The sequence below is a fragment of the Cervus elaphus genome, chromosome X (assembly GCF_910594005.1).
Source record: "Cervus elaphus chromosome X, mCerEla1.1, whole genome shotgun sequence".
NCBI classification, from domain to species: Eukaryota; Metazoa; Chordata; class Mammalia; order Artiodactyla; family Cervidae; genus Cervus; species Cervus elaphus.
Window position 1 is genome coordinate 124,744,836 of NC_057848.1, and position 12,150 is coordinate 124,756,985.

At 45.4% G+C, this 12,150-nt stretch overlaps 1 protein-coding gene across 2 annotated transcripts; it reads left to right on the top strand.

Annotated features, from left to right (window-relative positions):
• The first annotated feature begins 3,645 nt into the window (after nt 1-3,645).
• Nucleotides 3,646-11,550, top strand: APEX2 (apurinic/apyrimidinic endodeoxyribonuclease 2). Of its 2 annotated transcripts, none has more exons than XM_043895026.1 (6): nt 3,646-3,988; nt 5,103-5,186; nt 5,819-5,999; nt 6,555-6,701; nt 7,761-7,830; nt 10,276-11,550. In XM_043895026.1, exons 1-6 carry the CDS (start codon nt 3,667-3,669, stop codon nt 11,179-11,181), a joined length of 1,710 nt encoding a protein of 569 aa, XP_043750961.1. In that variant the 5' UTR covers nt 3,646-3,666; the 3' UTR covers nt 11,182-11,550. The 2 variants fall into 2 exon arrangements, with proteins under 2 accessions (XP_043750961.1, XP_043750962.1); XM_043895027.1 differs by having other exon boundaries at nt 3,703-3,995.
• The last annotated feature ends 600 nt before the right edge of the window (nt 11,551-12,150 follow it).

The following is a 12,150-nucleotide window of genomic DNA, read 5'->3' on the forward strand; positions in this document are numbered from 1 at the left end:
TTGGCTCTACTACTTCTGTGATACTGATTTGAATTCACTGAAGCTCTCTTATTTAGTTTTAATGTCCCTTACAATGTTGCTCTGACAAGGAAGTGAGATAAATGCATATGGAAGAGACTTGGGTTATATTGGGAGACAGTGCTGCTCTGGAACGTGGATAATCCTCTTAGATTCTCTGGGTCTTGATTTTAACCATCTGAGAAATGAAGAGAAAGTACTTGTCAGGTCACATCCTAGGGCTGCTATAAGGCCAAAGAAAAATAATGGCTACAGGGTGGGCTGGATACAACTTCCCTATCTACCTCCCTGAGCCCAATAAAGCCAGAAGCCCTCTCCTACGTCTTACTCCATTAGAGTGCTTCCCCCTCCCCCATTTTCCCCATGGTTTATTCAAAAGTTTCAATATTATTTTGCAGCCTGCCCCCAATATATTTTGATATCTTTCCATATAAATGCACATAGAACATTTCATTATCCTCTCCTTTTCTTAAAAAAACATTTATTTTATATTGAAATATAGTTGATTTACAATATTGTGTTGGCTTCAGGTGTATAACAAATTACAGCATATACATACATCTATTCTTTTTCAGATTCTTTTCTCATATAGGTTATTACAGAGTATTGAGTAGAGTTCCTTGTGCTGTACAGTAGGTCCTTGATTCTCTATTTTATATATTATGGTGTGTATATGCTTTTTTAAAAATTGAGATAAAGTTTGAGTGCTCAGTCATGACTCTTTGTGACCCCTTGACCTGTAGCTTTCCAGCCTCCCCTGTCCATGGGATTATCCCAGCAAGAATAGTGGAGTGGGTTGCCACTCTCTCTTCCAGGAGATCTTCCCAACCTAGGGATCAAATACGTGTCTCCTATGTCTCCTGCGCTGCAGGTAAATTCTTTGTCACTGAGTCACTGGGGAAGCCCAAGGTAACATTTGCACAACACAAAATTAACAATTTTAAAGTGTATGATTCAGTGGGATTTAGTACATTTTTCAATGATTTAATTTATGTGAAAAATAAAAAATAGATAAACACACAGGGACAGAAAGCAAATTGATGGCATCCAGGTGCTCGTGGTGAAGGGCATAGGGACTAATTGCTTAATGGGTATGTGTTTCCCTTTAGGTGATGTTTTAGGAAGAGGTGAAGGTTCCTCATTCCTTTTATTGTTATTTTTAATTATGGTAAAATATACATAGCATAGACTTCTCTGGTGGCTCAGATGGTAAAGTGTCTGCCTACAATGTGGGAGACCCAGGTTCGATCCCTGGGTTGGGAAGATCCTCTGGAAAAGGAAATAGCAATCCATTCCAATACTCTTGCCTGGAAAATCCCATGGATGCAGGAGCCTGGTGGGCCACAGTCCATGGGGTCACAAAGAGTTGGACACAACTGAGCAGGCATTTGCTCACACACCCACCCAACCCTCCACCAAACACACATATATTTCACTGTATATATGAACCACAATTTCTTTATCTGTTGATGGACATCTACGTTGCTACCATGTCTTAGCTATTGTAAATAGTGCTGCAATGAACATTGGGGTACATGTGTCTTTTAAAATTGTGGTTTTCTCAGGGTATATGCCCAGAATCAGGATTGCTGGGTCATATGGCAGCTTTATTCCTAGTTTTTAAAGAAATCTCCAGTGTTCTCCACAGAGGCTGTATCAATTTACATTCCCAGCAACAGTGCAGGAGGGTTCCCCTTTCTCCACACCCTCTCTAGCATTTATTGTTTATAGATTTTTTTGATGATGGCCATTCCGATCAGTATGAGGTGACACCTCATTCTCCAGGCCAGAATACTGAAGTGGGTAGCCTTTCCCTTCTCCAGAGGATCTTCCCAACCCAGGGATCGAACCCAGGTCCCCTGCATTGCAGATGGATTCTTTACCATCTGAACCACAAGGGAAGCCCAAGAATACTGGAGTGGGTAGCCAATCCCTTCTCTGGCAGATCTTCCTGACCCAGGAATCAAACCGGGGTCTCCTGCATTGCAGGCGGATTCTTTACAAACTTATCTATGAGGGAAGCCTGTGTTCTCCACAGAAGCTATATCAACTTAGATTCCCACCAACAGTACAGGAGGGCTCCCCTTTCTCACACCCTCTCTAGTATTTATTGTTTGTAGATTTTTTTTATGATGGCCATTCTGACCAGTATAAGGTGACACCTCATTCTAGTTTTGACTTGCATTTCTCTAATAATAAGTGATGTTGAGTATTTTCTCATGTGTTTATTAGCCATCTGTATGTCTTTGAAAAACTGTCTGTTTAGGTTTTCTGCCCATTTTTTGATTGGGTTGTTTGTTTTTCTAATATTGAACTGCATGAGTCACTTGCTTATTTTGGAGATTAATCCTTTGTCAGTTGTTTCATTTGCTATTATTTTCTCCCACTCTGAGGGTTGTCTTTTCATGTTGTCTATGGTTTGCTTTGCAAAAGTTTTTAAGTTTAATTGGGTTCCATTTGATTATTTTTGCTTTTACTTCCATTACTCTAGGAGCTGGGTCATAGAAGATCTTGCTGTGATTTATGTCCAAGAGAGTTCTGCCTATGTTTTCCTTAAGAGTTTTACAGTTTCAGGCCTTACATTTACGTCTTTAATCCATTTTGAGTTTATTTTTGTGATGGTGTTAGGAAGTGTTCTAACTTCATTCTTTTACAGTTAGCTGTCCATTTTTCCAGCACCACTTATTGAAGAGACTGTCTTCACTCCATTGTGTATTCTTGCCTCCTTCGTCAAAGATAAGGTGCTCATAGGTGTATGGGTTTATCTCTGGGCTTTCTACCTTGCTCCACTGGTCTATATTTCTGTCTTAACATGTTTACTTCAATTACTTTTGGACAAAGGGGGCAAGACCATACAGTGGAAAAAAGACAGTCTCTTTAGCAAGTGGTGCTGGGAAAGTTGGACAACCTCATGTAAATAAATGAAGTTAGGACACTCTATTATACCATACACAAAAATAAATTCAAAATGGATTACAGAGTTAAATATAAGACATGACATAATAAATCTCCTAGAAGAGAACACAGGCAAAACATTCTCTGACATAAATCCTGATAATATTCTTAGATCAGTCTTCAAAGACAAAAGAAATAAAACAAATAAACAAATGGGACCTAATCCAACTTAAATGCTTTTGTATAACAAATGAAACCATAAACAAAAAGAAAAGACAACCTATAGACTGGGAAAAAGTAATTGCAAACAATTACCAACAAGTGCTTAATTTCCAAAATCTAGAGCGTTTCTTACTGCTCAGGCCTCCAGCCACAAAGCTCCCTTTGCTCAGTCTGGCTTCCGGGTTTACACGCAGGGTTATACCAGACACTCCCAGCTCCCCACGTCAAAGCCTTCTGGGTACCAAGCGGGTGCGGTCTGAACACTAGGGGCGGGGTTTTGGTCGCTGCGTGGTTCCGCTTGCTGCACGGTTCCGCTTAAGGCTCTGCCACTTGAATAATGGTGAAATCTCATTTGTAAGCAATCGAAAGCACCAAAGGGACTTTGAGCAGAGTAGAAACGCAATTAGACTCAGGCACGCGAGCCTGTGTTGGGTGGTAGGAGAAGCCCAACCCGTGACCTTTCTCTCACTATTCATTTCCCCTAGGGGAGGCCGACCGCACCGTCCCCATCAGCTTCCGCTCCTCCTACCAATGAAAACTGAGGAGTTTGAAGCCCCGCCCCACGTACGCCCGACCGCTAGAAAGCCTGCGCAAAAGCTCGCGCGCGCGGGAGGTCCAGGCCTGTCGGACTTAGGAGTTTCCAGTTTTTCCCCTAGCGCCTGCGTTGGGCGCGAGCTCAAAGGCATTGTAATTAGCTGTCGACATGTTGCGCTTGGTGAGCTGGAACATCAATGGGATCCGGAGCCCCTTGCAAGGGGCGAGATACGAGGAGCCCAGCAGCTGCACCGCCATGGCTATGGGGCGCATTTTGGAAAAGCTGGATGCAGACATCGTATGTCTTCAGGAGACCAAAGTAACCAGTGAGCGCTCAAGAATTTAGGACCCCCTACCATACTTTCCCCTTTCTGCTAACTTTTGCCCCCTGCTTCATTTACTTCACTTTTCCATTTCTCTATTCTTAGAATCCTCCCCTTAGAGCCAATTCGGAATCCCGATCTCCCCTCAGTGTTTCACGCTCTAGCTAGATCTCCTAATTCCCACATAATCTCCTGGCCTCAGCGAAATCATAATTCTCTCCCCTTTGCAATTTCCATCTTGTTTCACATCCCGATTCCTACTCATTCTCCTACCCCAGCTAAGTCCCCAGAATTTGCTCCCCCTACACACTTTCCATCTCCCACTCCCAAATCAGATTTCCCCAATTTCCCTTTTCTGCCCCCAGTCCATATCCTTTAATTCCCACCCCATCTTTGTCCCCAGTTTAGACTCCCTAATTTCCTCCTTTTTAAACTTCTATCTAAAGTCCCCAGACCCCTTATCTCTACCCCCTGTCTCCTCCCCAGCTGAGTGCTCAGTTGCTAAGTCCTGTCTGACTCTCTGTAACCCCATGGACTGTAGCCCCAGGCTCCTCTGTCCAAGGGATTCTCCAGGCAAGAATACTGGAGTAGGTTGCCATTTCCTTCTCCAGAGAGCCTCTCATTCCTACTTCATGTCCACCCCCAAGCTTAGAGTCTGGTAATTCGCTGCACACACAACGCCTCCACCCCCCTGCCCCACAGCTCAATCCCCTGATTCCTTCCCTCTCCCACCCACCACCTCTAAGACCGGTTGGTTACCTATTTTCCCTGCATCCTCTGTTCAGATCTTCCAATTCCCTCTCTCTCCTACCTTCTGCTCAGATTCCCAGTCTTCTCTCCCATATAACCATTTCTCACCCCCAACTTCCTCCCGTTACCTAGCCTTTTCCCACCTAATTCTTCACCTCCCATTAGGTAGTCTTCCCCTTTCTTGTAATTCTGGTATCAGTTTCCTCTATCGTCCCCACTTTTCTAACTTCTCTAATCATAGATACTTAATTTTCCCTTCCCACCCTGGCTCTGATGTGTGCAAGGCATTAGCCTACAGCTATAATTCCAGGTTTTTCTAGTTTTATCTCTGATGTAATCTTAACATCTTTTTTCCCCCAGGGGATGTGCTGACAGAGCCCCTGGCTATCATTGAGGGCTACAACTCCTATTTCAGCTTCAGCCGCAACCGCAGTGGCTATTCTGGTAAATTGGTCTTTCTGGGGACTTTAAAGTGATGAGGGCAGGTGGAAAAGGGTTTTCAGTATTTAATGAGAAGGCAGTAAGAAAAGTAGGCTTTTTGTCTACAGAGCTAAAGCCACATCAGATGATATGATGGATTTTTTTTTTTTGTATAATATTGGATTGCAAGAGCACAATAGTGGTGGTTAGTTACATGAGCTCTGGAGCCTGACTGCCTGAGTTTGAATCCTAGCTCACTTCTAGCTGTGTACCCTCTGGCTAGCTATTTAACTTTTTTATGCTTAAAGTTCCTCACTTGGAAAAGGGGGATAATGTGTACTTCTTAGGGCTGTTGCAAGAACTGAACTTATTAGTTCATATGATAATAATAATAGCTAGCATTTTCTGAGCAGTTACCATGTAAAGCACTTAGAATATTAGCTGTTAATTAATCTGTATCTTTTCAAGATGAAGGAACTGAGACCCAGGGTTTGAGTAGACTTGCCCCAGGTATCCATGGCCCTTGAGTTGGGAGAGTCATCAAGAGAGCTATGCTTGATGAAGATGAGCATGTGACCTGTGCAGGGGCAATAGGTTGTGTAACAGGCTGTTGACTGCCAGGCCTGCTCAGTCACCAGTACCCTCTCTGTCTCCAGGTGTAGCCACTTTCTGTAAGGACAGTGCTACCCCAGTGGCTGCTGAAGAAGGCCTGAGTGGCCTGCTTGCCACTCAGAATGGGGATGTGGGTTGCTATGGAAACATGGATGACTTCACCCAAGAGGAGCTTCGAGCTCTGGATAGTGAGGGCCGGGCCCTCCTCACACAACACAAGATCTGGTAATAGTCCACATCCCCCTGTCACCCATCATTGCTAGTTCAACTCTGTGAATGTGGTGGTTCTAAGGCTTGCCTTATAAACCTACATTCACCATTGGAAAACTTCCTAAACTTGCTATTCCTGGACTTTAGTCCTGGCTAAGCTACCTAGTTTGTGACCCTGAACAAATCATATTCTTCTCTGAGCTTTGAGTTCTCTATCTCTACTTGGGGCTGAGGTGGGAGGGATCCTGGTTGGGAGGCCTAACTCTTTTATTACCACAGGTGCCTCAAAAGCAAGTTAGCCAACCTTGTACTTACTGCCCTAGGTTGCTCTCCTTCTGTGTCTTATCTTTGTGAATGGCAGCACCATTACCATTACCTGGTTTACCTGTGTGTCATCATAGGTATAGTCAATCCTCAAGTCCTGTGTATGCCAGCTCATTCATATTTCTCTATCCCTTTCCTTTATTTCCATCCCATAGACAACCATTGAGTGGAAGTCACATGGTGTGGGAAGGGGAAGGGTGGCTTGCAAGTGATCCCTTTTTGATGGGCTGGTTCTCTTCTTACCAGCACATGGGAAGGGAAGGAGAAGACCTTGACCCTAATCAACGTGTACTGCCCCCATGCGGACCCTGGGAAGCCTGAGCGACTCGCCTTTAAGATGCGCTTCTATCGCTTGCTGCAGATCCGAGCAGAAGCTCTCCTGGCAGCTGGCAGGTACTGCAAGCCTGTGCAGCAAGGCTTCCTTGAGCTTGTCCTGGGTGCCCAGTCCTGTGTCAGGACCCATTGGGAGGGGATGTGGGATCTTTGTATTTTGAATTCATTCACAGCCTAGTTGTAGACATCAGCATGCCCAAGGGAATAGGCTCTGCTATTTAAGAGCTTGTGAGGACCAAGTAAAGTGATACAGATATGAGTTTTGTACTCAAATACCTCTGGTCACATATCCTGGCTTCTCCTTTTACTCACTAAGAGCCCCAAAGCTAGTCCCACCTCTGTTTTCTCTTTTGTAAAATAAGTATGTGAAACCCTGAAAGTGAAAGTCACTCAGTCATGTCGTTCTCTTTGCTACCCCATGGGCTATACAGTCCATGGAATTCTCCAGGTCAGAATACTGGAGTGGGTGGCTGTTCCCTTCTCCAGGGGATCTTCCCAACCCAGGGATCGAACCCAGGTCTCCCGCATTGCAGGCAGATTCTTTACCTCCTGAGCCACCAGGGAAGCCCAAGAATACTAGAGTGGGTAGCCTATCCCTTCTCCAGCGGATCTTCTTGACCCAGGAATCGAACCGGGGTCTCCTGCATTGCAGGCGGGTTATTTACCAGCTGAGCTACCAGAGAAGCCCTATATGAACCCCTACCTCAGTGAAGTTTTAAGGGTGAAATAAGAGGAAGGTAACATACTTAGAACAAATGAAAAGTCTTGTCCCAGAGAAGGACAGGAAAGTGAGGTTGGGTTGGAATAATCAAGAGATGCTTCCTAGAGGGAATGGTACCTGAGCTCATCTTTGAAGGATCAGAAAGATGTCATTGGGTAGAGATCAGTGAGACAATCATGTCAAACAAGAAACAGTGTTACCTTTGGAGATCAGAATTGGGTTGGACATTTGTAAAAGGCATCAAGGCTATAGTGAAATTGGAGAGGTAGACTACTATGCGTTGCTGTTGGATCCCACCTGCGCATCTATGTGGCAGGTGGCAGATCTTGGGCCCAGGAGACAGTAGATGGGCCAGGACTGCTGCTTCCCTTTCTTGACATTCATTTTATGTTTTTCAGCCATGTTATCATTCTGGGTGATCTGAATACAGCCCACCGCCCCATTGACCACTGGGATGCAGTCAACCTGGTAAGGTTCCCTTTAGGCCTTTGACCTCACTCCTGTGATTCTGTTCAGCCAATCAGTGCTGTTTTTTGGCCCAGTGGCAAGCTTCCTTCATGGAAAAGCAGAGCTTAGTTTGAAATTCTGTTCTCAAAGCACTGAGGATTATGCTGTGGACTCATTTATCAGTCAGTTCTGACTGTTGGCCCCCCAGAGCTCTCAGCATGGTGGTTGGCTATGGACACATGACGAGTCAACTATAGAATGGTGTCTGGACTTCAGGGGAGGTATCTTAAAATGACTGAGTCTTTTTTTTCCATTTATTTTTATTAGTTGGAGGCTAATTACAAAAATGGCTGAGTCTTAAAAGATGAGTAGAAAAGAACTTGGGGGTGGAGTGGAGAGCAAATCATTCTGGCATGATGAGCAAAGGCTGCAAGGTGAGAATTTGGCTGGTGTGCATTAGGAACTACAAGTCCCCTTCTTATTAGGGGATGACAGGGAAGGAAGTTGAGTAGCAGAGGATGGGGCTAGAGAGTTCCAGTCAGATTTTGAGGGCCTCAAACTTCACATTATCTGAATCATTTCCCTAATAGACTAAGTTTCCTGCTCACGAATCTTCAATACCTCCCAGTTACCTTGCAGACATGCCGAGAAAACACCCAGGCCTGGCATTCAAGGCTCTTCCTTGTCTCTGCTCAGTCCTTTATTCCCATCCTCAGCACCCCTTCACACTCCATCCACTCCACCCAGGTTTTCTCCTCTCTGCCCATTGCAAAAGTTCTACTCATTTTGGCTTTTCTCACTGTCCTCTGAATTGGTGGGCATCCCCTCCCTTCTGTCTTCTTTTCTTGTATGAACCCCTCATCTCTGAGTCCCTCTAGGCCAATGATTCTCAACCCCTGAAAGCACATTAGATTAAGTAGCTTTATAAAAATATCAATACCTTGATGCAACCCTAGACCAATTAAGTCAGAATCTATTGGGTGTGAGGCCAGGATAGCAGTATGTTTTAAAAACTCCCAGGCTGATTTTATTGTATATTTAGTGTTGAGAACCACTGTGCTAGAATCTTCAAGTCGCTTGCCTCAAAGAAGAGGCTGTAGGAAGATTCCTTGATTAGTTTGCAGAAGAGCCACAGGACATAGATGTGTCTCCCAATGGGGAAAATGAGCAGAAATGAGATAATTAGAGACTGGTGATGGTCATGGTGGGGAAGGAAGTGTACATTACAAACTGAAAGCCGTCAGTCCTCCCTACATTATTCCTCATTGGGTATTTACTTATAATCTGTTCTTCCTGCTTCCTGTGATAGTGTCATACACCTTTATGTGTTCTCTTCTTAGTTCAGAAATATCCTAGATCTCTTGAGTGCACTTCATGTGTTTTTCCCCCCCAAAAAAGAATAGTACCAGATGACATGACAAACACAATCTTTCCAAAATAGCAGAATATGTCCACTTCCCACAAGACCAGTTATTCTAGTCTCATCCTCCCTAAATGGTACCGTCCATCCTCTTGGTTGCTCCAACCAGAAGCCAGGGAATTGTGTTAGTATTGTCCTTCTCTACCCTCCCTTTTCCCATTCAATTGGCCAGTGAGTACTGTTGATTCTAGCTCCAAATCATCTCTTAATTTCATTTTGTCTCCTCTGGCACCACCCTAGTCTAACTGACCATCATATCTTGCTTATGTGGACTATGATAGTCATCTCCTGTTGGTACTCTGGCCCACAGTCTCATTGCCCCTCCAGTCTTCTGGGTACGCTGTTCCCTCCCTCCACAGGCCCATTGCATAAGTTGTTCTCTCAATTTGTAACACCTTCTGCCTGGGTTATTCTTGCTCAATCTTCGCTTCTCAGCTCCAGATTACTTGCTGAAAGAAAGCCTTGTTGGTCCCCAAGACTAGATCAGGGTCCCACTTTGTCACTCATATCACATCTGGCACATAATCAGTGTTCTTTGAACATTTGTTGCATTGAATGGGTGAGTGAGTGGATTGGGTGGATGATGAATTAAGAATCAGAGCCAAAGGAAGTATTCAGATGTGAATCCCTTGAGCCCCTCAAATACCAAAATAGTACTAAAGGGTTTACATGAAAAGGCAACAGTCTTAACTCCTAACTGTAGCCCAACTTCGTGGAGGTAACCATTCTAAACATCTTATTTTCCATTCTCTTGGTGAGCAATTCTGAGAATTGCTTTGATTAACCAACAGGAAGCTTTCAGGCCTGGGATTTATGGCCCAGTGCAAGGTAGATGTAGCTTGATGCAGAAGTAAAAAGAAGCATGAGCTTTTAAATCACTAAGGATGCAAAGTGAATCCCAGCTCTGCCAGTTCCGGACTGTATGACCTTGAGCATTCTTCTTTGGAACAGCCACATTTTCTTGTATGTAAAATGAAGCAATTAGTCCCTTACAGTTCTAGGCATCTAGTTCTGCCTCTTTCTTTGTCCTCCTTCCTTTTCCCTAGGAATGTTTTGAAGAGGACCCAGGGCGCAAGTGGATGGATGGTTTGCTCAGTAACCTGGGGTGCGAGAGTGGCTCCCACATGGGACCCTTCATCGATAGCTACCGCTGCTTCCAGCCAAAGCAGAAGGGGGCCTTCACCTGTTGGTCAACAGTCAGTGGTGCCCGCCATTTGAACTATGGCTCACGGCTTGACTACGTGTTGGGGGATAGGACCCTGGTCATAGACACCTTTCAGGCCTCCTTCTTGCTGCCTGAGGTGATGGGCTCTGACCACTGCCCTGTGGGTGCAGTCTTAAATGTATCCTCTGTGCCAGCAAAACAGTGCCCACCTCTGTGCACCTGCTTCCTCCCCGAGTTTGCAGGTACCCAACTCAAGATCCTACGATTCCTGGTTCACCTCAAACAAGATCCTGTGTTCAAGCAGTCAGCACTACAACCCAGCAATCAAACACAGGTACACGTGCGTCAAAACAAAGCCCGTGTGCGCTCAACTAGGTCCCGGCCAAGTAAAACTGGCTCCAGTAGAGGCCAAAAAAACCTGATGAGCTACTTCCAGCCATCCTCCAGTCGCCCCCAAACTTCTAACTTGGATCTTCCTAGCCTGGGCACCCTTGTGACCCCAAAGACCTCAGAAGAAGACGTGGTGGCCAATGTGGTGGAGGGGCAGGCCAAGGCTTCAGAGGCCAAGGATGAAAAGGAGATACGGACCTCATTTTGGAAGTCTCTGCTTGGGGGGCCCTCGCCCATGCCCCTCTGTGGGGGACACAGGGAGCCATGTGTATTGCGAACTGTAAAGAAGCCAGGACCCAACTTGGGCCGCCACTTCTACATGTGTGCCAGGCCCCAGGGTCCTCCCACTGACCCCTCTTCCCGCTGCAATTTCTTCCTCTGGAGCAGGCCCAGCTGAACCAACCCAGGCTTAGAGATGTCTGACATAGTCAACCTTGTATATGATCTGATGCCAACTTCCTCCTAAGCTGCCTCCTCCTTCCTTCCTCTTCTTTCTCCTCCTCCTCATTCACCTTCCTCAAGGACCCTTCCCCTTTCCTCTTTTTCTTCTTCCTCCAAGGCCTCCTTTTTTCTCTTTTCTTCCTGCTTAGTTCCTCATTGGTGAACTTGTGCCTTAATGCTTGTGACCCAGTCCCCCACCCCACTTCCCACCTTCCTCTCAGAAGTATACTGGAAGCAGTTGCCCCAGGAAGTTGTAATTTTAAACCCCTTCCTACCTTGTTGGAAAATGTATCTGTGCCTAAATAAAGTCCGTGTCTTTGTTGTAGTGCACTGTGTCATATGGACATTTTGGATGTGCCACATAAAGTTGAGTTAGATGTTATCTCAGTCCCGGGTTTGAACTCCTAAGGAGAAGGGATGAAGGAGGAGTGGTGAGCACCATAAAGGTGCTCTGTTTAGTTGGGGTTTCCTGTACTGCTGAGGTTGGATCATCAAGGGAGGTGGGTATGGTGGGACAGAAAGCTCAGGTGGACTGTGTGAAAGTGTTAATCACTCAGTCATGTCCAACCCTTTGTGACCCCGTGGACAGTAGCCTGCCAGGCTTTTCTGTCCATGGGATTCTCCAAGCAAGAATACTGTAGTGGGTTGCTGTTCCCTTCTCCAGGGGATCTTCCCGACCCAATGATTGAACCTGGGTCTGCTGCATTGGCAGGTGGATTCTTTACAGTCTTGAGTCATCAGGGAAGCCCCGGGCTGTGTAGCTTTAAACCAATGTTTCCCAACTGATGTGTCTCACTCACAGCTGCCACAAATACGTTAAAGGGTGGAAAGAAATGGATCCCTCAAACCTAGAGTTGCCAGACAGGACCAGGAATTAATTGCACAAGTATTAGGAAAGATTGCCTCCTAGGCAGGTAATATTAAT